The following is a 26,090-nucleotide window of genomic DNA, read 5'->3' on the forward strand; positions in this document are numbered from 1 at the left end:
GAGGCTGAGGTTCTTGTTTATTGGCTTACCAGGCCACAAAAGAACAATCCAGCAGCAGCCCCTGCCCGGTGACCCGTCAGAAGTAGGCAGAGTCCGGACTTGGCAGGGTCAGTGGGTTCGAGCCGGTACAGAATTCATACCGGGTTCCCTGGGGGAGAGGCAGGGGAGAAGGGCGGGAGGGAGGGAGCCACCCCGTCTGCCCAAGGCAGGGATGGAGCCCCAGTCGGGATGGGGGCCTGACTCCAAGGCTCGTGTAGTTTCATCCCAGCAGGCCCAGGAAAGACCGCTGCAGGCAAAACTCACATCCACCCGGCTGCTGAGCCGGTCTCCTATTACTATGAAAGTGGAATCAGACTCAGGCAAAGACCTTGAGAATCAAACCCTCTGCGTGAGAAAGGCAGGTAGCACCAGGGAGTCCTGGGCACTGAAAGGCGTGAGTACGCTGGCTTTGGAACGACCCGCCTGGCCCAGAGATCAGTTCCTTCCCTCTCCTGTCCTTTCCCCTCTTTCCTCTCTGGAGCAGCAGTGTCTGCACCCGCCTCCTGGAAGGCTGGATGCCCCTTGGATTAGGCCCGGGCCCTCTCACGAGGAGGCGGACGGGCCTGCGCTGGGGCCTGCCCTGCTCTCGGGGTACCCACCTGCCTCCCTGAGATCCAGCGTGCCAGAGGATGCTGTGGATGTCGGGGCCCAGGCCGCTGGTGGTGCACTGTTCCAGCACGTAGCGGCCGCCCTGCTTCCGGCGAACCGTCTTCTTGTCCAGCCGCGGGCAGAGCGGGATGCAAGGCACCTGGGCGTACGGGCTCTGCAGGTTGGCAGCTGGCAGCGGTGGGAGAGGCAGGAGGGGGGCGTTTCAGAGCACGCTCAGCCTTGGGAGCCAGGCCGACCCGTGGGAGGGTTTGGGCCACTCAACTGACCTCCCTGAACTGCTACAGAAGCCAGAGATGAGAGTGGCGTCCTCCTGAGTTGACAGGATTTAAGGGGTGGTGTATGTAAAGCGCTTGGCTGAATGCTGAGCTGATGAGCGCAGGCTGATAGCAGCTTAGAAAGGAGCACACTTGTCTAGTCGTTCGGAAAGCTCCTCGTCCACCCACCTGGCACACAGCAGGGGTCTGGCCTGCGTATAAACTCTCCTTTCTGACACATGCTCGCTGTGGGGCCTTACGCAAGTTGCTTAAACTTTAATTTTCTCATTGTAAATGCATAGAGTATTAATAAACACATGGTTATGATGACTAAATTCTAGCACATCTGCAAAGGGCTTATCACAGAGAGTGACCCCAAGTGTGCTCAAGAAATGAGCTGGGATTGCTCAGCCCCTCTGCCCTCCCAGTCCAGGCTCTTGGGACCAGCCGTGCTCCCTGGGCTCGGGCTCAGGGTAAAGAGTGTGCGGGGCTGGAGCTGGGGTGATTGTCAGCACACAGCTGGGCCCAAAGCGGGGAGCCATGCCTTGGCCCCAGCTGGGGGAGCCTGGGGTGAAGGGAGCTGCTGGGAGAGCCCGGGCTGAAGTGGGGAGCCACTGGGGGAGCCTGGGGCCCTCACCGTAGTTCTGCTGCTTCAGCCGGCTCAGGACCCTGAGGACTCTGCGTTCGGGCATTTCCAGGGTGTCTGCCTGTGGGGCGTTGTAGGGGAGCTTCTTCCGGGGCTGCAGCCGCCCTACTGCCGATTCCATCTCCCGAGCCTTACAGGTGCCTTCCTTCAGCTTCTTCTGGTAATAGCTGGGGAGCAGTGCCGCCCAGCTCAGCACGGCCACATCTCCTTTCCCCTCCTCCTCCCTCCCTCTTCCTGAGCCCCTGTTGTGTCTGCCCAGCTCAGGAGCAGGGGCTCAGGAGATCTGGGCGTTTGTCCCGACTTTGCCATTAACTTCTGTGACTGCAGGCAACTTACTGCCCTGCTCTGAGCCTCAGTCACCCCGTGTGAAGTGGGGAGACGGTTATCTCTCCCAGTCACTGCAAATCACCTGACTTCTCGGGTGGATTGGTCAACGTTTTTATGGGGTTAAAAACAAAGATTAACAAGACCCATTAAGCATTCAGCAAATTGGCCCAAGGAAAGAGCTTGGTAAATATTACCCATGATTTCTATCACTGGTATTTTTACTTGGATGTGCAAATGCTTTGTAAGCCAGCTATGCAGTTAATTCCTGCTCATCTTCCAGATTTTAGCATAAGGGCCATCTCTTCCAGGAAGTCCTTTGTCTTCCAGTAAACTAGCTGGGCTCCAGCTATAGACCCCTGACAACCTGTACTTACCCCATCACAGCCCACTTAATATTCCTAACTCATCACTACTTGCCTTTTCCCCACTAGACCGCAGCGCCATATATACATTCATTCATTCAGATATTTATTAAGTGTTTGCTGTGTGCTAGTCACTCATCTACGTGCTTGGGGCAGCACAGGAGATGTTTATTTAAGGCCCTTGTGTCGTCTCTCAGCCCCACCTCTTACCAGCCATTGTCACGGCAACCACTTCTCCATAGGCCTCAACGAGCTCTGCCCAGGGACACTGACGGGTCTCACCTCAGATCGTACTTGCTGCAGACTTCTGACACGTATGCAGCCCAGAAGTGCAGGGGAATTAAACAGCTGTGAGGGGCACCCTTGACCAAGGAGCCAGCTCTGGGGTATACAGGCTTCTCTCTTCCCCTGAGAATTCTGAGCCACCACTGGTAAGTCTTCCTCGGAAGATCCTAGGGTGGTTGACTCAACAGCACATCCTTGTATTGACTCTTTCTCCTCTGTTCACACCCCTTCTCTCAGTTCTGCTCCCTGGTATCACTTTCTGAATCAGCTTCCTAGGTCCTTATCTAGTCGAGAGTCAGATCCTGAACAAATAAAAATCATGGTCCTCGTGTGAGTAGTGATGGGTGCTTTGAGAGAAAGTAAAAGCTGAGTAAGCAATAGTGATGAACTCCGTTGTTCAGAGTCAGTGAGAGTCTCCAAGGTGGTGACATCTGAGCAGGAGGAGGAGGGAGCAAGCTAAGGGGATGTCAGGAAGAGGCAGGCAGAGGGGACGGCTTGGGAAAGGCCAGGAGGTGGGAAAGAGCTTGGTGAGCTCCGGGAGCAGAGGGGGCGAGGTGGTATGTGAGGGAGAAGGGGGTGGAGATGGACAGCAAGCTGGGCAGTCCAGCCCGCCTGGGGCTTCAGGCAGCGGTGAAGGGCGTGCGGGCTGCTCAGAGCGATGGGCAGCCCTTACGGCTTCAGCCGGTGGCTAAGCTGGGCCTGCAGCCTGGAGCTGGGGGTTTTCACGAGGGTCACACATAGGAAATGAACTCCAGAGCCCTCACATGGAGACTGGGTCCAGATCCCTGTGTAAAACTAGGGCCTGAAAAGGCAACATCCAAAGTAAAAAGATGGACTAGAAAACGACTTCACCCCACAGGAGCCCACAGAACTGAGCAGAGTGTGTGCAGCACTCTCAGTCACAGCTTTAAAGGAAACTGCTTGCTCTCTCCTTCCGCTTCTTATGGGCCTCAGTGTACATGTGTTTTGGTAAATTGACTTAGGATCGACCCAGGGAATGGTGGGATGATCAGTGGGGAAGAAACTGGGTGCCTGAGCAACTCTGCCTTCCTGCCTGCTTCCTCCAGACCATCCGTGTGAGAGAAATAAACCAAGTTGTTTAAACTGCAGTACACTGGGCTCTAGTCCTTAATCAACAGACTAATCTAGAATTCTGTACCCAGCTGAACTGTTCAGTACGTATGACAGAATGAGCACTTTGTAGACATACGAAATCTTAAAACTGCCTCCCAGCCATCCTTTCTCAGGAAGCTCCTAGAGGGCACGTTCTTCCAAACTGAGGGCAGAAACCAAAAAAGAAAAGGAAGATATACATACAGAAAATAAGAAACCTAACACAGAAGAAAGACAAAAGGTAAAGCAAGATGATCCACAGATCCCACGATGGCAGTGCAACTCCCATAGCGGATAACCAGTTTAGATCAGATCACTATAACTTAAAATACAGAAACATCAAGGGTTGCCATTCCCATACCTGTTGTTGAGTTACTGCCTTTCTAAGCCCCAAAAGCTACTGGTGAAACATGCTTCCAACTTTTTTTTTTAAAGCAAATCAAACCAAGAAAGAAGAGGCAAACCAAGAAAAGGTAAGACATGTGATCCAGTAGCCAGTATTCCAATCAGAAGAAAGGAAGAAAGAATTTCTAGGATGACTACAGACTCCCAAGATGAGAGCTCTGTCACAGGCCTAAAAGGAAATTAACCCAAAACTGAGAAGAATGGAGTTATTTAGAGAATGCTGCCAAGAAACAGCAGTTTTAGGAAGGTGAAAGAGTTATCAAGAATACAAAGGAAAAAATATCAAGGCAGGGCTTCCCTGGTGGTCCAGTGGTTGGGAATCTGCCTTACAGTGTGAAGGACCAGTTCAGTCCCTGGTCTGGAAGATCCCACAGGGCAGGGGGCAACTAAGCCCGTGCATCACAGCTACCGAAGCCCACGCGCCGGAGCCCACACTGCAACCAGAGCTGCGGCACTGAGGCCCCGGCACCGCAGCAAAGGGTGGCCTCGCCCCCGCCACTCAGCCCGGCTCGCCGCAACTGGAGAAAGCTGGCCTCAGCAACGAAGACCCAGCACAGCCAAAAAAGTCATTGTTTCTAAAAGGGCAATTGTTGACTTTCAGAAAATAAAACAAAATTAAATCAGCATTGAAGATGCCCAGCTATGAATAATCGCATAGCCATAATATTAGAAACCACAAACATTTAGTAAAAAGTGATAATGTATTGGAACGGGGAGGAGCTGAGGGGATAGTTGTATCAGACAGCTAAATTCTCACCATAACAGGAAGTCAGTAGACAAAAATCAATAACCAGTATATTGCAGTGCATCCATATCATATAGACATAAATGCCAAAAATATTCAAGAAGAAAGAGAAAGGCTGGAGAGGGTGTGAAGAGGGAACCCGCTTGTGCTGTTGGTTGGGAGTGTGTATTGGCACAGCCACTATGGACAACAGTGTGGAGGTTATTTTTTTAAAAATGAAAAACAGAGTTACCATATGACCTAGCAATCCCACTCCTGGGCATATATCTGGAAAAGATGAAAACTCTAATTCAAGAGACACATGTACCCCAGGGTTCACAGCAGCACTATTTGCAATAGCCAAGACATGGAAGCAATCTAAATGTCCATCAAAAGATGAATGGATAAAGGGGTCTTCCCTGGTGGTCCAGTGGCTAAGACTCCTTGCTCTTACTGCAAGGGGTCCGGGTTCATTTCCTGGTCAGGGAACTAGATCCCACATGCTGCAACTAAAACCCAGCATAGCCAAATAAATATATCTAAAAAAAAAAAAAAGATGAATGGATAAAGAAGATAGAATATAAAATGGAGCATTAATCATAAAAGAATGAAATAATGCCTTCTACAGCACCGTGGATGAACCTAGAGATTCTCATAGTGAAGTAGAGTCAGAGAAAGACAGATACCATACAGTAATCACTTACATGTGGAATCTAAAAAAGAATGATACAAATGAACTTATTTATAAAACAGAAATAGATTGCTCTAAAAAGTCTGTGCTCCACCTCCCCCCATCTCCCCTCACCCCAGTCAGTACTAATCTTTTTACTCTCTTCATTGTTTTGTCTTTTCCAGAATGTCATGTAGTTGAAATTATAAAGTATATAGCCTTTTCAGATCACTTTTTTTTCACTTAGTAATATGCATTTGAGTTTCCTCTGTCTTTTCATGGTTTGATGGCTCCTATTAGTGCTGAATATTCCACTGTAAGCTCCAATACTTTGGCCACCTAATGCAAAGAGCCAACTCATTGGAAAAGACTATGATGCTGGGAAAGATTGAGGGCAGGAGGAGAAGGGAGTGACAGAGAATGAGATGGTTGGATGGCATCACTGACTCAATGAACATGAGTTTGAGCAAACTCCAGGAGACAGTGAAGGACAGGGAAGCCTGGCATGCTGCAGTTCATGTGTTTGCAAAGAGTTTGACAACAACTTCAGTTCAGTCGCTCAGTCGTGTCCAACTCTTTGCAACCTTGTGGACTGCAGCATGCCAGGCTTCCCTGTCCATCACCAACTCCTGGAGCTTAACTTAAATTCATGTCCATCAAGTCAATGATGCCATCCACCCATCTCATCCTCTGTCATCCCCTTCTCCTCCTGCCTTCAACCTTTCCCAGCATCAGGGTCTTTTCTAATGAGTCAGTTCTTTGAATCAGGTGGCCAAAGTAGTGCAGTTTCAGCTTCAGCATCAGTCCTTCCAGTGAATATTCAGGACTGATCTCCTTTAGGATGGACTGGTTGGATCTCCTTGCAGTCCAAGGGACTCTCAAGAGTCTTCTCCAACACCACAGTTCAAAAGCATCAATTCTTTGGTGCTCAGCTTTCTTTATAGACCAACTCTCACATCCACACAAGACTATTGGAAAAACCATAGCTTTGACTAGATGGACCTTTGTTGGCAAAGTGATGTCTCGGGTTTTTTAATATGCTGTCTAGGTTGGTCATAGCTTTTCTTCCAAGGAACAACTGTCTTTTAATTTCATGGCTGCAGTCACCATCTGCAATGATTTTGGAGCCCAAGAAAATAAAGTCTGTCACTGTTTCCATTGTTTCCCCAATCTATTTGCCATGAAGTGATGGGACCAGATTGCCATGATCTTAGTTTTTTGAATGCTGAGTTTTAAGCCAGTCTTTTCACTTTCCTCTTAACGTATCGACTGAAAAACAACAAATTCCACTGTATAGATGTAGCACCGCTAATTTATCCATTCACCGACTGAAGGACATCTTGGTTGCCTCCAGGTTTTGGCAGTTATGAATACAGCTGCTTTACCCATCTGTGTGCAAGTTTTTGTGTGGACTAAATTTTCAATTTATTGGGATGAATACCAAGGAGCACAATTGCTGGATCATGTAAGAGTTTGTTTAGTTTTGTAAGAAACTACCAAACTGTCTTCCAAAGTGGCAGTACCATTTTGCATTCCCACCAGAAATGAAACCAGACTTCCTCTGACGCCACATCCTTGCCCGCATGTGAAGATTATGTGTCTTGGACTTCCACCATTCTAACAGGTGTACAGTAGTATCTCGTTGGGGTTTTAATTTGCAATTCCCTAATGACAGATGATGTTGAACATCTTTTCATATGCTTGTTGATCATCCATGATCACCTCATCGTCCTTTGGTGAGGTGTCTATTCAAGTCTTTTGCCTATTTTTTAACCAAGTTGTTTGATTTCCTATTATTTCATTTAAAAACTCCTTTGTAAATTTTAGATAACAGTTTCTATTAGACATATCTTTTGAAAATATCTTCTCTCAGTCTGTGGCCTGTCTTCTAATTCTCTTGATATTTGGTATTTTGTGTTGACATTTGCCCTGAAGCTACAAAACAGTGGGGGGTAAAACCCCCTTAGCATAAATCAAGCAAGTGGCACGAAACTCATCTCAGAGTCACTGTATTCTTCAGTGCAAGGCCAGAGCTCACATGCTGTAGCTAGAAGATTCTGCATGGTGCAACTAAGATCTGGCACAGCCAAATCAGTAAATAATTTTTTAAAAGAAATAAAAAAGATTTCTGATCAAAAATACACTGAGAGGAAAACAAGAAAGAAATTTCCTTGGTGAAAATGAAAATTATTAATTGTATTAAACATTGACTCTTGAGTACTTACCGCTTTATTATTCTGTAAATATTCTTTTTTCTTGGCTGCACTGGCGGTCTTAGTCGCAGGGCACTAGAGGTAGAGAACCTGCCCGCCACTGCAGGAGACGTAAGAGACGTGGGCTCGATCTCTGGGTCTGGAAGGTCCCCTGGAGGAGGGCCCAGCAACCCACTCCAGTCTTCTCGCCCGGAGAATCCCACGGACAGAGGAGCCTGGCGGGCTACAGCGCATCAGGCCGCAAAGCCGGACACGACTGAAGTGACAGCGCGCACACACGCAGGATGGCCAGTTGCAGCGTTTGGTGTCTTTTCAGTTGCAACATGTGCAGCACGTGAACCCTTACATTTCTGCATGCAGGATCTAATTCCCCGACCAGGGATCGAACCTGGGCTCCTGCATTAGAAGTGTGGAGTCTCAATCACTGGACCACCAGGAAGTTCCTCTATAAATATTCTTTTTAAAAAAATACTTATTTGGTGGCAATAGGTCTTAGTTGCAGAAGCATGTGGGATTGACCAGGGATCGAACCCAGGCCCCTTGCATTGGAAGCAAGGTATCTTAGCCACTGGACCACCAGGGAAGTCCCTGTAAGTGTTCTTTAGAAACCCTTCCGCTGCGTACTATGATTGTCTTGAGGAAAAGCACGTGTGCCGTTGAGTTGTGGGCTGCACTGGTCTTTTCTTTCTTTCGAAGGACTTCAGAACATGCCATCCCCAAAATATGCCACTTTGGGATATTGGTTATTTTGGTTTTGCGTGTGTTTCTTGATTTGTTTTGGCTCTGTCACAAGGCCTGAAGGATCTTAGTTCCCTAATGATGGATCAAACCCGGGCCACTACAGTGAAAACACCAAGTCCTAACTACTGGACCCCCCAGGGAACTCCCATATTGCTTATTTTGAATTAAAGGCACTTGATAAACTGTAGATGGAAGAGGGGTACACTGGCCTTCCTTTTTCTTTCTAAAAGCAGGAGATAAAAGTGCCACATGAGAGGTGCCTTCTGTATGGGAGGAGGAGGAAGCATTCTTATTGCAAGAGATGAGGCGCAGAGGCCAAAGAACTGCCCAGTTAGGCGGTGCCCCCCAGCCTGCCCACGTGGGGTCAGCGCACACAGGAGCCTTGGGCGCCACGGCCATCAGGTCTCAAGAGTCGGACCCGACCTAGCGACTACACCTTCACCCCCACGGCACTTACTACTTTCCTACAGCTACTACCCTTTGTTCAAGCCGGGGTATAGGCACTTAGGCCTAGTCACGTCTTTGGGTCTTCATTTTTTTTGTGAGCGTTTTTCCTCTTCTGTACACGTAAATACATGTTGTGCTTTTCTCCTGTCTTAAGTCAGTCCCAGCTGAAAATCCTAACAGGACAGAGGAAAGCTTCACCAACAAGGGTGAGTTAGCATTGGCTGGGACACCCTCCTCCGGGGCGGGGGGGAGAAGGGCTGCCCCTGAGAGATCCTGGGACCTGACTAAACTGACAGAAGTTGAGATTTCCTGCCACGTCAGCCTCCTGGGTCTCTGTCTGTAGTGCCCAGTCAAGTGCTTGCCTTAGTCGCTAAGTCATGTCCAACTCTTGAGACCCCATGGACTACAGCCTGTCAGGCTCCTCTATCCATGGGATTTCCCAGGCAATACTGGAGCGTTGCCACTTCCTTCTCCAGGGCATCTTCCCAACCCAGGGATCAGACCCCGGGATCAGCAATGGCAGGTGGCCCCCGGCATTGCTGGGGGACTCTTGGCTTAGACAGTAAAGAACCTGCCAGGAGTGCGGGAGACATGGGTTCCATCCCTGGGTTGGGAAGAGCCCTGGGAGAAGGAAATGACAGCCCACTTCAGTTTTCTTCCCTGGGAAATCCCATGGACAGAGGAGTCTAGCGGGCTATAGTCCATAGGATCACAAAAGTTGGTCACGACTGAGCGACTAACACTCCCAGGTACAGCTATCACTTTCCCTTTTTTCTCATTTTCTGTCCTGAGGTCTTGGCTTGGCTGTCTGCCTGCCCAGGCATGCAGGTTGGCAGGCCGGTCTGTGTCTGGAGGTGGCCAGTTGTCAGGCTCGCAGCCCTGAGAATACACAGATGTCCTGACAGAAATATGGGTTACTCTCCGTTTATGGCTAGTATCCTAGGGACCATCAACAGTTCACAAGATGCGGAGGTTATTTAAAGACTTTCTTTTAGCTGTCTGGGGGTGACTCTGGATCTTGGGAGGGCTGTGTGTTTTGCACCCTCTTTGAAGATGCCTCTTGCATTCGTGGTTAAGTCATAAAAAGCTCATTAGTTTTGGTTTTGAGTCACTTGAAACAGGTATGCCTTTGGTTTTAAGAGAAAAAAAAAAAAGTTCGATACTGCCAGGAAAATTTAATGTTTGTACCAGCTGAAACCTGATAAGATGTTGAAGTGATTTTTTTTTAAGGGATTATATGGTTAGAAGTTGGCCTGATATTCAGAGGCTGTGTTTCCTAAGCTAAAATAAAACTATTGCACTCAGAGGGAAAAAAAGGAAAAAAAAAATTCTGAAGCCTTTGTGGAATGATTTATTAAAATATTCCAAAGCCACACAGTTCTAAATCTAGAACACAGGAGTCTTGCAATTTCCATCTGGAGATTGGAAGGAAAACTCTTCTCCTTGATATAAAGAAACAAATCCAAGATAATGTACTGATATAAAGAAACAAATCCAAGATAATCACCCGTCTTGATATCATTCAAGCTGCAAGCCAGTTCTTTGAGAATTAAAAACAACTGTCCTTGTCTTGTAAAGTAAGTCTTTAAAAAGACACAAATGTGCCTCTAGGAGTAATTCAAAGCCAGTCTTACCAGTCCCAAAACCTCCTTATTGTCTCAAGGCACTTTCAGACACTGTAAAAGATCAGGACATTGGAAAGAGAACAAAACTATCGTGCACTTTAAGAGGGCCATGTGGAACCAAAAGTCTTAAAGCACTTCTCCGCAATATTAGTAAAAAGCTTTAGCCTTCTGGGCAACTAACTTTAACTTGTTCTATCTGCCAGAAATATAATTTGGATCCAACTATTTTTTTTTATAGACTAGTAAACTTCATATTATTGCACCTACCTCATAACTAAGGCTTTAAATGAAAGCCTTAAGGCCTGTCTTGGCACCTGTCTGTATGTTTACAATGCATATGTATATATGTATATATTGTTGTTTAGTTGCTCAGTCATGTCTGACTCTTTGCGACCCCACGTATATATACAGATATATAATATGCATGTAATGTTTTTCTACTCCAGATGGTATTGCTAAAAATTAACTTCTAAGAGAGCTGTATTTAATTGGCTTAAGGAAAGAAAAAAAAAACAAAACTCCTATAAAGCTGAGATTATATAATATATAATAAATATTATATTTATATAATAAAGCTGAGCATATATTATCTCTACCAGATGTTTAACATTATAATGGTATGAATTCAACCCAAGAACAAAATGTACAATTAAAGTGCATTACTTCATGTATGTCAACCATGACAGTAAATTTAAAGAAAAAAGAAAGGAGAGAGCGATATGTGGAAGTTCCTATGTTCCTTGCCATAGAACAGTTGCCACTAGACCATTCAGGTATGACCTAAATCAAATCCCTTACAATTATACACTATAAGTGACAAATAGATTCAAGGGATTAGATCTGTTAGACAAAGTGCCTGAAGAACTATGGACAGAGGTTCCTGACAGTGTACAAGAGGCAGTGATCAAGACCATCCCCAAGAAAAAGAAATGTAAAAAGGCAAAATGGTTGTCTCAGGAGGCCTTACAAATAGCTGAGAAAAGAAGATAAGCTAAAGACAAAGGAGAAAAGGAAATACCCATTTGAATGCAGAGTTCCAAAGAATACCAAAGAATGATAAGAAAGCCTTCCTCAGAGATAAATGCAAAGAAATAGGGGAAAACAATAAAATGGGAAAGACTAGAGATCTCTTCAAAAAAAAATTAGAGATAACAAGGGAACAGTTCATGCAAAGATGGGCACAATAAAGGACAGAAATGGTATGGACCTAACAGAAGCAGAAGATATTAAGAAGAGGTGGCAAGAATACACAGAAGAGCTGTATAAAAAAGATCCTCATGACCCAGATAATCACGATGATGTGATCACTCACACACCTAGAGCCAGACATCCTGGAATGCAAAGTCAGGTGGGCCTTAGGAAGCATCACTATGAACAAAGTCAGTGGAGGTGATGGAATTCCAGTTGAGCTATTTCAAATCCTAAAAGATGATGCTGTGAAAGTGCTACACTCAATATGCCAGCAAATTTAGAAAACTCAGCAGTGGCCACAGGACTGGAAAAGTCACTTTTCATTCCAATCCCAAAGAAAAATGCCAAAGAATGTTCAAACTACTGCACAATTGCACTCATCTCATAGGCTAGCAAAGTAATGCTCAAAGTTCTCCAACTCAGGCTTCAACAGTATGTGAACTGTGAACTTCCAGATGTTCAAGCTAGTTTTAGATAAAGCAGAGGAACCAGAGATCAAATCATTAACATCTGCTGGATCATCAAAAAAGCAAGAGAGTTCCAGAAAAACATCTACTTCTGCTCTATACATTATGCCAAAGCCTTTGACTATGGATCACACCAAACTGTGAAAAACTCTTTTAAAGACATGGGAATACCAGACCACGTCACCTACCTCCTGAGAAATCTGTATGCAGGTTAAGAAGCAACAGTTAGAACTAGACATGGAACAACAGACTGGTTCTAAATCAGGATAGGAGTACGTCAAGGCTGTATATTATCACCCTGCTTATTTAACATATATGCAGAGTACATCATGAGAACGCTGGGCTGGAGGAAGCACAAGCTGGAATCAAGATTGCCGGGAGATAAATCAATAACCTCAGATATGCAGATAACACCACCCTATGGCAGAAAGTGAAGAACTAAAGAGCTTCTTGATGAAAGTGAAAGAGGGGAGTGAAAAAGTTGGCTTAATGCTCAACATTCAGAAAACTAAGATCATGGTATCTGGTCCCATCACTTCATGGCAAATAGATGGAAAAACAGTGGAAACAGTGGCTGACTTTATTTTTCTGGGCTCCAAAATCACTGCAGGTGGTGACTGTAGCCATGAAATTAAAAGACGCTTGCTCCTTGGAAGAAAAGCTATGGCCAACCTAGACAGCATATTAAAAAGCAGAGACATCACTATGCCAACAAAGATCTGTCTAGTCAAGGCTATGGTTTTTCCAGTGGTCATGTATGGATGTGAGAGTTGGACTATAAAGAAAGCTGAGCACCAAAGAATTGATGCTTTTGAACTGTGGTGTTGGAGAAGACTCTTAGAGAGTCCCTTGGACTGCAAGGAGATCCAACCAGTCAATCCTAAAGTAAATCAACACTGAATATTCATTGGAAGGACTGATGCTGATGCTGAAACTGCAATACTTTGGCCACCTGATGCGAAGAACTGACTCATTGAAAAAGACCCTGATTCTGGGAAAGACTGAAGGTGGGAGGAGAAGTGGATGACAGGGAATGAGAGGTTTGGATGGCATCCCCGACTCGATGGACATGAATTTGAGTGAGCTCCAGGAGTTGGTGATGGACGGGGAGGCCTGGCGTGCTGCAGTCCATGGGGTTGCAAAGAGTCAGACACACTGAGCAACTCAACTGAACTGAATGTTCTTTGCTTCTGTGATTTCTTTTTAAAAATATATATACACTTTAAAAAAAATTAAAAAATATATATGTTTTTTAAATATTAGAAATATATATATATATACTTTTGTATTTTGGCTGTGTTGTGCAGCATACAGGATGTTTTGCTGAACATGGATCGAACCTGGGCTTTCACAGTTAAAGAGCCCAATCCTAGCACCTACTATATATGCATTATATATGATGATATATAGTCCCAATAATTATATATAATATAAAGTATAAAATATAATATATATATATGAACCACTTTGCTGAAACTAACACAACATTGTAAATCAACTACACTTTAATAACAAAACAATAAATCAATTTTTAAAAAATTTAGCCATACTTAATGAGACTAGACTTTTTTTCACAAACAAATTAGTCTTACTTTGATTTTGTTTGAAAAAATGGGCGTGATTGTGGAGAGAAAAATTCTGTTTCAACAAAAACTGTCATACCTTTGTCGGTTGCAGGACAGTTCACTTACTTTGAGCCTTTTGTCCTCTGTATAAACTGCCTCCTGCCATTTTGTATATCGTATCTGTAAGCTCATCTGCCTCCCACCCTCCTGAGCTGGCATCACTAAAAACTAGGACAGCCCTTTACCCCAGTGCCCTGCAAGATAAAGCAACTTAACACAAACTTCAAAAGGAAAACATCATAACAGATTATGTATAAAAACCTGAATGCCTGCTGCTGTTAGTTCACTGAAACACCCGAAGGCATCACCAAAGACATTTGAACTGCAAGCCAGAAAATTCCTGAGAGCCGCCAGTGAGCCTTGTTCCACTATCCTTTTTTTTTTTTTTTTGGCTGAGCCTCAGGGCTCGCAGGATCCCAGGTCCCACAACCAGGAATTGAACTTGTGCCCCTGCAGTGGAGTACAGAGTCTCAGCCACTGGACCACCAGGGAATTCTCTCACCCCATCTAAAGATGCTTTGAGCCTGACACTTAAGAATCCTCGAAATTACTGCCCTCTGGACTCAAAAACTGAGTTGACAATTTGTTCCCATTAACCTCTGTTTCTCTTTTGTTTTCAAAGAAATGTCCCTCATTAAATGCTTGCTCCAAAAAGTAAAAAACAAATAATCTCCATGATATGTGGCTATTAAATGAAAAGACTATTAAAATACTTTTTCCAATTACATATTTGTGTGATACATGATTTCTTCATTCTTTAACTGAAAAAACAGATTGCAACAGATTGAATGCAGAAGCAGATATGAAAATCCAGCCAACTTATACTCTGGTTTCTCTTCAGATCATATAAATCTTTCACCTTTTACAGACAGAAGAGATTCTCGATACTGTAAAGCAATGACACTCTTCTCGTTAACTTTTTTGTTTGTTTTGGAAAGTATTGTTATTTTTTTATTTAAAATGTTTTTGATTATCATATAATGAGGTTCAGTTCAGTTCAGTTCAGTCGCTCAGTCATGTCCGACTCTTTGCGACCCTGTCCATCACCAACTCCCAGAGTCCACCCAAATCCACGTCCATTGAGTCGGTGATGCCATCCAACCATCTCATCCTCTGTCATCCCCTTCTCCTCCTGCCCTCAATCTTTCCCAGCATCAGGGTCTTTTCTAGTGAGTCAGTTCTTCGCATCAGGTGGACAAAGTAGTGCAGTTTCAGCTTCAGCATCAGTCCTTCCAATGAACATCCAGGACTGATCTCCTTTAGGATCGACTGGTTGGATCTCCTTGCAGTCCAAGGGACTCTCAAGAGTCTTCTCCAACACCACAGTTCAAAAGCATCAATTCTTCAGCACTCAGCTTTCTTTAGAGTCCAATGCTCACATCCATACATGACTACTGGAAAAACTATAGCCTTGACTAGACGGACCTTTGTTGGCAAAGTAATGTCTCTGCTTTTTAATATGCTATCTAGGTTGGTCATAACTTTCCTTCCAAGGCATAAGTGTCTTTTAATTTCATGGCTGCTGTCACCATCTGCAGTGATTTTGGAGCCCAAGAAAATAAAGTCAGCCACTGTTTCCACTGTTTCCCCATCTATTTGCCATGAAGTGATGGGACCAGATGCCATGATCTTAGTTTTCTGAATGTTGAGCATTAAGCCAACTTTTTCACTCCCCTCTTTCACTTTCATCAAGAAGCTCTTTAGTTCTTTACTTTCTGCCATATCTGCATATCTGAGGTTATTGATATTTCTCCCGGCAATCTTGATTCCAGCTTGTGCTTCATTCAGCCCAGCATTTCTCATGATGTACTCTGTATATAAGTTAAATAAGCAGGGTGACAATATACAGCCTTGACGTACTCCTTTTCCTATTTGGAACCAGGCTGTTGTTCCATGTCTGGTTCTAACTGTTGCTTCCTGATGTGCATACACATTTCTCAAGAGGCAGGTCAGGTGGTCTGGTATTCCCATCACTTTCAGAATTTTCCACAGTTTATTGTGATCCACACAATCAAAAGCTTTGGCATACTCAATAAAGCAGAAGTAGATGTTTTTCTGGAACTCTCTTGCTTTTTCAGTGATCCAGCGAATGTTGGTAATTTGATCTCTGGTTCCTCTGCCTCTTATAAAACCAGCTTGAACATCTGGAAGTTCACGGTTGCTGAAACCTGGCTTGAAGAATTTTGAGCATTACTTTACTAGCGTATGAGATGAGTGCAATTGTGCGGTAGTTTGAGCATTCTTTGGCATTGACTTTCTTTGGGATTGGAATGAAAACTGACCTTTTCCAGTCCTATGGCCACTGCTGACATTTCTAAATTTGCTGGCATATTGAGTGTAGCACTTTCACAGCATCATCTTTTAGGATTTGAAATAGCTCAACTGGAATTCCATCACCTCCACTAGCTTTGTTCATAGTGATGCTTCCTCAGGCCCACTTGACTTCACATTCCAGGATGTCTGGCTCTAGGTGAGTGTGAGTGATCACATCATCGTGATTATCTGGGTCGTGAAGATCTTTTTTGTACAGTTCTTCTGTGTATTCTTGCCACCTCTTCTTAATATCTTCTGCTTCTGTTAGGTCCATACCATTTTTGTCCTTTATTATGTCCATCTTTGCATGAACTGTTCCCTTGTTATCTCTAATTTTTTTGAAGAGATCTCTAGTCTTTCCCATTTTATTGTTTTCCTCTATTTCTTTGCATTTATCCCTGAGGAAGGCTTTCTTATCTCTCCTTGCTAGTCTTTGGAATTCTGCATTCAAATGCTTATATCTTTCCTTTTCTCCTTTGCTTTTCTCAGCTATTTGTAAGGCCTCCTCAGACAGCCATTTTGCCTTTTTGCATTTCATTTTCTTGGGGATGGTCTTGATCCCTGTCTCCTGTACGATGTCACATACCTTATCTTTGTTAAATAAATAGATATTTATTTTTTAGATCTCTCAGTCTTAAATTCAAATATAAAAAATACTAACAGATTTCTTAGATCAAAAAATTTCAAAACTACAGCTCTGAAGAAACTCTTGCCCAGGTGTCTCAGGAGACAGATACAAAATATTCACACTGTTTCTACCATGGCTGGAAACTGAACATAGACCTAATGTCCATCTGCTGAACAAATAGGTTATACTGTGATACAGTCATGGGCTTCCCAGGTTGCTCAGTGGGTATCCACTCAGAATCCACCTGCAATGCAGGAGACATGGGTTTGATCTCTGGGTAGGGAAAATCCCCTGGAGGAGGGCATGGCAACCCACTCCAGTATTCTTGCCTGGAGAATCCCAGGGACAGAGGAGCAGCAGCTACAGTCCATGTCGTCACAGGGAGTCGGACACGACTGGAGCAACTGAGCACACATGCACGCACAGTCAGGCTGCACTGCGCCTTCTGAGCTCGCACGCCGCAACACAAGATCCTGCACATCGCAACTCAGAGCTGACACAGCCAAGTAAATAAGCAAGATTTTTTAAATATTAAAGTTTGGGGGAGAAAGCATTATGCTGAGTGAAGGAAGCTGGACACTAAAGACTGTACTCTGTTTCCATTTATATGGAGTTATAAGACAGAGAAAAGCAATCTGTGATGGAAAAAAAATTAAAAGAAGTGTCGTTTCAGGGAGCAGCTGGGAAGGGTCATGAGGGCACTTTCTGGAATGATAGTAAAATTCTGTATAACTTGACAGGGGCTCAGGTTGCTGGGGTGTGGGAATTTGTTGAGACTCACTAAATGATACACTTAAGATCTGTGCATTTCACCAAATGTACATTATATGAATCTCAAAAGATGGGGGTACGGAAGTTCTATACAAATATTGATCATTAGCTCAAGATGTGTATTGGGTTAGTCAAAAAGTACGTTCAAGTTTTTCATTAAGATGTTATGAAAAACCCAAACAAACTTTTTGCCCAGCCCAAAATACTGACATATTTAGAGGGAAATGACTACAATCTACTATAAAATGAATAAAAAATAATACAGATTGAAGAATAGAGTGATGGATAGGTAAAAGAATGGCAAAATGGCAACAGTAGAATCTAGGTGGTGGGCATATAACTGTTTACTGTAAAATTCTTTTAATTTTACCATACATTTGAAATTTTCAATGAATGACACATGGGGAAAAATAAGCAGGGAGATTTTAAAACAAAAAGCAAATGATAAGGGTTGGTTCTTGTTATGAGAAAGTACTCTGTGGTTAGGGTAGGGCACTCAGGGGCTTCAAGATGATTGGAAATTATCTGTTTCTAAACAGAAGAAATGGATACATGGCAATTTGTTTTATTGCTTTTAAAATTATACATTTGCCATCTTCAGGGCTGTATATGTTTAGCAATTTAGAGATGCTAGGAGGAAGACAGATCTCTTGTCTCTGGGGTTTGCTAAGTTGGTGTTGCTGAAACACATGTAATCATTCCCCCTCTTCTGGCTTCTTTGGAAAAGGCCTGGTCTGTGGTAGGAAAAAATGATCCAGCTTTCTGAACAACAGAGACGAGCCTCTGTGCGCTGTAAGAGTGACCCTTTGCTTCTAGCCCTCAGTATTCATGTCATTTTTGCACACAGCCATCTCTTTCTTAGATGAGAAGGACCGCCCACCAGCCCATTCTGGAAATGTGGGGCGTCTCCCCTCTCTTGTTGTCCAGCCCAAACAGGCTCTGTCACACTTTCTTTCTGGGACTGCTATATGCGTTCTGCAAGAAGGTATTCCATTCCTCTTGCTGCCGAGGTTGCAAAACAAGGAGGGCATGAGTAAGGGCCGCCAGTTGCCATCCTTCTCACTGTGGGAAGAGCCCAACTGAGCTTGAAGCCAATGCGGAGATGAGCAGGAGAAATAAAGCCTGAATGGTATCAGCTGGTCTCCTGAAGCCCTGAGCAGTGATGTGAGCCGATACATTCCCCTTTTGCATAAGCCAATTTTATGTGTGTTTCACTTGCAACTAAGAGTCCTAACTATCCAAAATCCTCCTCCGCCGAAAGACTAGGTGCTGTTTCTGTGTCCACAACCCTCCAGCCACAACGACCAGACCTACTCACCTGGTGATCTCCTCCAAGGCTCCCTCGGGTAAGGCCAGCATCTCAACCAGCAGGGACAGGATCTCAAAGAACAGAGTATGGGGGTTTGGAGGAGCCATGTCCATCAGGGTGTTCTGTTCTGGGGACATGGGATGGTGGCTGCTGTTACCATCTGACACCCCGGGATGCCCCGCCCGCGCCCCCGTTCTGAGTGCCCTGGGCTCACCACTGCTCACCCACAGAGCAGAAGAAGCGCCTGGTGTCTGTCATTACGGTCAAGAAGTCTTTGAAGTTCACACGACCATCTCCTGTGGAAGCCAGAAGAATACAGAGTGGGCAGGGGACTTCCAGAGAAGGCTCGGACACTGCAACCCAGGCATGGCTATTAGCATTTACTTGTTGGATTTGATTATAAAAGTAACACATAGTGGATGTAGAAAGTGCGGGACACATAGGAAAGTAGAAGGAAAAAAATTAAAATCTCCTGGGTTAGAGGCTCCCAGAAGGTTCTAGAAGCAGCAGTTTGGGCTCATGTCACTCACTATCTCTGTGACCCTGGCCAAGTGTCTTAGCCCAACTAAGCCTTAGTTTTCTTGTCTAATAGGGTGAGGATGACCATAACGCCTTTCTCAAGGGAGAGAAATGGAGGCAATGCACTTAGAATAGGGCCATGCACACAAACACATGCTCAACAAATGTTGGCAATGCTCATTACAGTGTGTGAGTCTTGCATGAGCACACATCTTTACCTACAGCGCTCCCACCTGGGCCTTCAAAGGTCTGCTGGACCTGCCTGCCAGCTGCCTGCAGCCTCGCCAGGTACTGAACTCCCTCAGCATCAACCTGCTCCCACTGGGTCCCCTCTTCCCCTGCTCTGGGCCTCTATACACACCTCTGTATGCGCTGCCTTCTCATCTCAGAATTCTCTCCACCACACGCTAACTCTTCATTTCTTATTTGTTTTTGTTTCTTGTGGCCATGCGATGCAGCTTGCAGGACCTTAGTTTTGCACCCACAGATTGAACTCCGACCCCAGCAGTAAAAGTGCCAAGTCCTCACCACCGGACCACCAGGGAATTCCCTCCAGCTCTTTCCCTTAATGCTTCCTTTGACCACCACTTCCTGAGGGAAGTCAGACCAGTGTAGGTCAGACTCCCAGTTGAACATTCTCATAAAACACTTGTGTTTCAACCACACACTCACAAGACTTGGGGTTTGACGGAAGCTCTGGTAGGCAGGGACTGGATGTTTTATCCTGTATTGTATCCTCAGGACTTAAAACCAGGAGGTGCTTGGGAAATGCTCTCTCAACTTTGTTATTACCGTTCAGTTGCTAAGGTGTGTCCAGCCCTTTGTGACCCCATGGACTGCAGCACACGAGTCTCCCTTGTCCTTCACTAGATCCTGAAATTTACTCAAATTTAGGTGCACTGAGTCAGTGATGCCATCCAACCATCTCATCCTCTGTTGTCCCCTTCTCCTCCTGCCTTCTACCTTTCCCAGTATCAGGGTCTTTTCCAAAGAGTCGGCTCTTCACATCAGGTGGCCAAAGTATTGGAGCTTCAGCTTCAGCATCAGTCCTTCCAATGAATATCCAGGGTTGATTTCCTTTAGGATGGACTGGTTTAATCTCTTTGCAGTCCAAGGGACTCTCAAGAGTCTTCTCCAACACCACAGTTCAAAAGCATCAATTCTTTGGCGCTCAGCTTTCTCTGTGGTCCAACTCTCACATCCATACATGACTACTGGAAAAACCACAGCTTTGACTATATGGACCTTTGTTGGCAAAGCAATGTCTCTGCTTTTTAATATGCTGTCTAGGTTTGTCAGAGCTTTCCTTCTTTTAAAGGGGCAAGCATCTTTTAATCTCATGGCCGCAGTCACCATCCACAGTGATTTTGGAGCCCAAGAAAATAAAATCCGTCACTGCTTTCCACTTTTCCCTCTTCTATTTGCCATGAAGAGATGGGACCAGATGCCAGTTCTTTCAACTACTTGAAAAATTAATGAATGGTCCCTAATCCTTAAAGTCATCCTCAGGGTGGGGGGCAGGGAGCAGCAGGCACTAATATTCTAATCCCCTGTCATAGATGAGGCCCGGGGCACAGACAAAAACAGGCTATTACCTGGGATAATCCAAGGGCCAAACTGAGGCCAGTGCCTAGCCTAGCTTGAGTGAGGACTCACCCTCCCACAGTGATGCAGGAAGCAGAGCTGACACTCGGGTCAGGAGCCCAGGCCCCCACCGCTCCGCTGCGTTCCCTGCATCTAGTCAACCACACCACATGATGGGACAGTGCTCCTCACTCTGTGCCCTATGCCCGGTGTGGAAGCTATTTCTGCCACCAGGAATGCCCTTCTTCCTCCTTCTCTTCCTGCCTAACTCCTGCTTAATCTTTCACCATTTGGCTCAGGCATCACCTCCTCCAGGAAGCCTTCCTCCCTCATCCCTTCCTCCAAGCCACCTTAAGCACTGCTGCCTTTGGTAACTGTTCCTTCTGTGTCATTGACTGTGAGAGCATCTCGAGGGCAGATCTCAGAGGTCTCACACATCCCTTTATTCCAGTGCCCAGCGCAGGAACAGGCACACCGCAGGCAGCTAAAACATATTTAGAGAACAGATGAGAGCAGCAGCTAGCATCTCCTGGATGCAGCCTGTGCACTACACGTTGTGCTCAGTGCTTTGCCTGGATTACCTCATTCGATCTTTTCAGCAGCTCAGTGAGATGGGTAACTGCTGTGAGCCCAATTTTACAGGTGGGGAAACTGAGATGTGATGAACTTCAGTGACCTGTCCCAGGTCATACAGCTGGTAAAACGAGGGACCAGGTCACGGAGGAATGTCGGATGGAGCACAGGTAATGTCCTGGAGGAATGTTCTCAAGAGATAACCTACATGTTAGGGTCAGGAACTAGGTCTTGGCCATCTCTGGGTCCCCAGAACCTGGCACTGAGTAGGTCCTCAGGAATCACTAACTTTGGGAGCCAGAACAAGCTGTATTATCTGCATTGGCCCAGAACAAAATGAAAATGTAGCACTTTCCTGGTGGTCCAGTGGTTAAGAACCCGCCTTCTAATGCAGGAGCCTCAGGTTCCATCCCTGGTCGGAGACCTAGGATCCCACACACGGCAGGGCAACTAAGCCCACGCTCCACAACAAGAGAAGCCCACAAGTACAGTGACTAGAGAATGAGGGTCCAGTGCAACCAAAAAAAAAAAGAAATGCTGAACAGGGCCCCTCGTTCAAAAATTATCAAGAATTTCTAGATCGCAACAGCAAAGCGGTGAACCAAAGTCAAGACCCTGTCACAGAGCCCTGTGTGACTGCACAGGTCTCACGCTGCCGGCAAGCCTGATCCTGCCAGGGCTCAGGACGAAGCCTCCCCGCACTCACCGTCGATGTCAGCGCTCCTCAGGGCACCCTCCACCTGGGCCGGCGTCAGGGAGATGCCCACAAGAAGCAGGATGTTCTCCAGGCTCTGCACGTCCACCTCGCCATGACCGTTGAAGATCTCAAAGTAGCTGTGGAAGGCTGGGGTGGGTGGGGTGTGGTCATTTCCTGTCTCTAACATGCAACCCGTCCTCTCAATGCACGCCTGGGCAAGTCTCCTCTACCTCATGGCTAAGTGGAGAGATGAGTTAACCACAAGGGTGAAACGTGGAGGAGCAGGGTCTGCAGACGCACCTCACTCTCTAGTACAAGGTCAGACCAAGGGCGCAGCAGGCGTCTTCCCCAGCACCAGGAGCACGCCCACTCAGGGCACCCCTGCCGTGTGCCAGGCACTATGCTAAGTTCTTCACAGCCAGGTTCTCACGTAATTCTTACAACAAACTCTTAATAGTAGAATGCTATTTCCTTGTACCAATGGGGAAACTGAGGCTCAGAGGTTACAGCACCAGACAGATCTTTTTGACTCTGAGTCTGTGCCTTGGCTTTGGGGCTCTGCAGTTACATATCTAAGCTGAAGTCCCAGTACTTGGGCCACCTGATGCAAAGAGCCAACTCATTGGAAATGACCCTGATGTGGGAAACATTGAAAGCAAAAGAAGAGGGTGGAAGCTGATGAGATGGTTAGATGGCATCAACTCAATGGACATGAATCTGAGCAAACTTTGGGAGATAGTGAAGGACAAGGAAGACGCATGTTGCAGTCCATGAGGTCACAAAAAGTTGGACACAGCTTAGCAACTGGCAATAACCGTTACTTATCTGGATGGACATAGCTTCTAAGATGGGCTTCCCTGGTGGCTCAGATGGTAAAGAATCCACCTGCAATGTGGGAAACCTGGGTTTAATCCCTGGGTTGGGAAGATCCCCTGGAGGAGGGCATGGTAACCCACTCCAGCATCCTTGCTTGGAGAATCCCCATGGACAGAGGAGCCGGGTGGGCTACAGTCCATGGGGTCACCAAGAGTTGGACAGGACCGAGCAACTAAGCGCAGCCTCAAAGATAACTTCATTTGTCTGGACCAGAGCAGAGGACCCAGAAGGATGTTTCTCAGTTCCAGGACTCTCTCAAGTCCCAGAGCAGCGTCGACTGATAGAAAAGTTATGTCCTGGTCCTAACAAGGGTGGGGCTGGTTTCACAGCTCACAGCACAATCCAGGTGAGAATCAACAGGCCTGGTGATGAGACGGGCTCCACCATCTGCTGAGAATCAGGGTTGCTGTTACACATGCTACACTGTGCTCTCTGCCTACATTCATATATTCAAGCCTTGACACCCGCCCTGCCCACCCCCACTTGTCTTAGAATGTGACTGTATTTGGAGATAATGCCTTTAAAAAGGTGATTATGTTAAAATGAGCCCATTAATCCAACCTAAGTGGTGTCCTTAAGAGAAGAGGAAATTTGGACACACAAGAGACACCAGGGATGCACACACACACAGGAAAGGCGCAACTCAGGAGAAGGCAGCCACCTGCAAGCGAGGAGGGAGGCTCCAGGAGAGACCAAACCAAAAAAGAGAAAAGGAAGAAACCAAACATACCAACACCCCAGTCTGGGACTTCTAGACTCCAGAACTATGGGAAAGTAACTTTTAAGCCACCCAGTTGATGGTACTTCCTTATGTCAGCCCAAGCAAACTAATATAGTTGCAGTGGGCAAGTCACAGCACTTCTATGACCCCCAATTTTCTTATCTATAAGATGGGCAGATAGTGTTGAACATGGAACAACAGACTGGTTCAAAATTGGGAAAGGAGTATGTCAAGGCTGTTTTAAGAATGACATGAGAACTTGGCTCTAAAGAACTTAGCATAGTGCCTGGCACAGCAGGGGTGCCTTAAATTGGTGGTGTTCCTGGTGCAAGGTGAAGGTGTGTATTGTCACCCTGCTTATTAAACTTGTAGGCAGAGTACATCATGCAAAATGTTGAGCTGGATGAATCACAAGCTGGAATCAAGACTGCTGAGAGAAATATTAACAACCTCAGATAGGTAGATGATACCACTTTAATGGCAGCAAGTGAAGAGGAACTAAAGAACCTCTTGATGAGAGTGAAAGAGGAGAGTGAAAAAGCTGGCTTAAAACTCAACATTCAAAAAATTAAGATCATGGCACCTGGTCCCATCACTTCATGGCAAATAGATGAACAAAAGTGGAAACAGCGGCAGATTTTCTTTTCTTGGGCTCCAAAATCACTGCAGATGGTGACTGCAGCCATGAAATTAAAAGACGCTTGCTCCTTGGAAGAAAAGCTATGACAAACCTAGACAGCATATTAAAAAGCAGAAATGTCACTTTGCCAACAAAGGTCCGTAATAGTCACTGCTATGGTTTTTGTGATAGTCATGTACGAATGTGATAGTTGAACCATAAAGAAGGCTGAGCGCCAAAGAATCGAGGCTTTCAAACTGTGGTGCTGGAGAAAACTCTTGAGTGTCCCTTTGACTGCAAGGAGAGCAAAGCAGTCTATCCTAAAGGAAATCACCCCTGAATATTCACTGGAAAGACTGAGGCTGAAGCTGAAGCTCCAATACTTTGGCCACTTGATTCGAAGAGCTGACTCATTAGAAAAGACCCTGATGCTGGAAAAGATTGAAGGCAGGAGGAGAAGGGGACAACAAAGGATAAGATGATGTTTGGATTGCTCACTGACTCAACGGACATGAGTTTGAGTAAACTGCAGGAGTTATGATGTACAGGGAAGCCTGGCGTGCGGCAATACATGGGGTCGCAGGGTTGGACATGACTTGGCGACTGAACAACAGAGAGACAGAACAATAGGACGCCGTCTCAGAGAGATTGTATTAATTCAGCACTTGGGACATCATAGACCTTGTAAGCCTCTGACACACAGAACTGAAATGTGGGGAAGAGGTAGGGCTGGGCTTAGGGTTGGAGTAAGTGGTGAGCTGCCACAGGCAGGCAGGCTGAAAAAGGAGATAAACAAAACAGCCTTCATTTAAGATCATCTCAAATGTAGGGTGGTTGGACCATCAGGGCAGGTAACCGGCTCTTTCCTCGCCAGGCAGGGCTGAGAGTCCTGGGAGGATGCTGGGTCTCTATGCCAGCGTGTCATGCTGTCTGTGAACTTGGCTCAAGGAGGTGGGGCAATGAGTGCTGGATTTAGAAAAGCCCTCCAGAAAGGATAAAGAGCTTTAAAGCTGAAAGGAGCGAGGGACCTCCCTGGGGGCCCAGTGGTTAAGAATCCACCTGGCAATGCAGAGGGTGTGAGTCTGATCCCGGGTCAGGGAACTAAGATTCCAAATGCCAGGGCACAGCTAAGTGCACACACTCAACTACTCAAGCTCACGTATTCCAGAGTCCTCGCCCCAGAACTTGAGTCCGTGCACTGAAACGAAAGATCCCGTCTGGTGCAAGAGATCCTGTGTGCTGCAGCTAAGAGCCAACAGAGCCAAATGAAAAACATTTTTTGAAAAAGAGTGAACTTTAAGGATCCGGCCCTAGGGAGCCAAAGAGTATATTCAGGGAAGGCAGAAGGGGCCCCCGGCCCTGCCTGGGGCTCAGACTGTGAGGAGGAGTGCAGGGTGAAAGGAGGGCACGCACCCTCCATCCAAGGCCAGGGCCAGCCGGCCGGCTTACAGGTGTGCACAGAGGCTTAGGCCACTCACAGAGACCAGAGGTGGCGCAGTTGCTCATCTCATAGCACAGGTACGTGGAGTCACGGGGCCCGAGCTAAGGACACTGGGGAGCAAAGGGCGCCTCGCCCAAGGCGGGTGTTCAGGCTTTTAATTTTCTTGGTGGAGGCGGGATGTGGTGGACGAGTGGGGAGCTGTGTGTAGCAGGACCCTAGGGACTCTTCTGGGACAGACCCCTCCGCACTGCGTCCTCTGTCTGCCTCCTGTTTGTAGACTTTTAGCCTCTTATGCC

The 26,090-nt window shown here is 46.0% G+C and overlaps 1 protein-coding gene across 10 annotated transcripts in view; it reads right to left on the minus strand.

The window, feature by feature from the left end:
- SPATA21 (spermatogenesis associated 21) overlaps positions 1-26,090 on the minus strand; it is a 42,200-nt gene continuing 16,110 nt past the window's right edge. For 5 of the 10 annotated variants that reach the window (XM_070458754.1, XM_070458755.1, XM_070458757.1 and 2 more), the window contains 5 exons: positions 22,147-22,284; positions 18,989-19,060; positions 18,774-18,891; positions 1,540-1,715; positions 157-816 (listed from right to left, as the gene is read on the minus strand). In XM_070458754.1, the coding sequence (XP_070314855.1) occupies positions 356-816; positions 1,540-1,715; positions 18,774-18,891; positions 18,989-19,060; positions 22,147-22,284 (965 nt within the window). In that variant the 3' untranslated portion in view covers positions 157-355. The other 5 variants (XM_020877957.2, XR_011484715.1, XM_070458759.1 and 2 more) reach the window with 5 other exon arrangements.

The sequence above is a fragment of the Odocoileus virginianus genome, chromosome 30 (assembly GCF_023699985.2).
Source record: "Odocoileus virginianus isolate 20LAN1187 ecotype Illinois chromosome 30, Ovbor_1.2, whole genome shotgun sequence".
NCBI classification, from domain to species: Eukaryota; Metazoa; Chordata; class Mammalia; order Artiodactyla; family Cervidae; genus Odocoileus; species Odocoileus virginianus.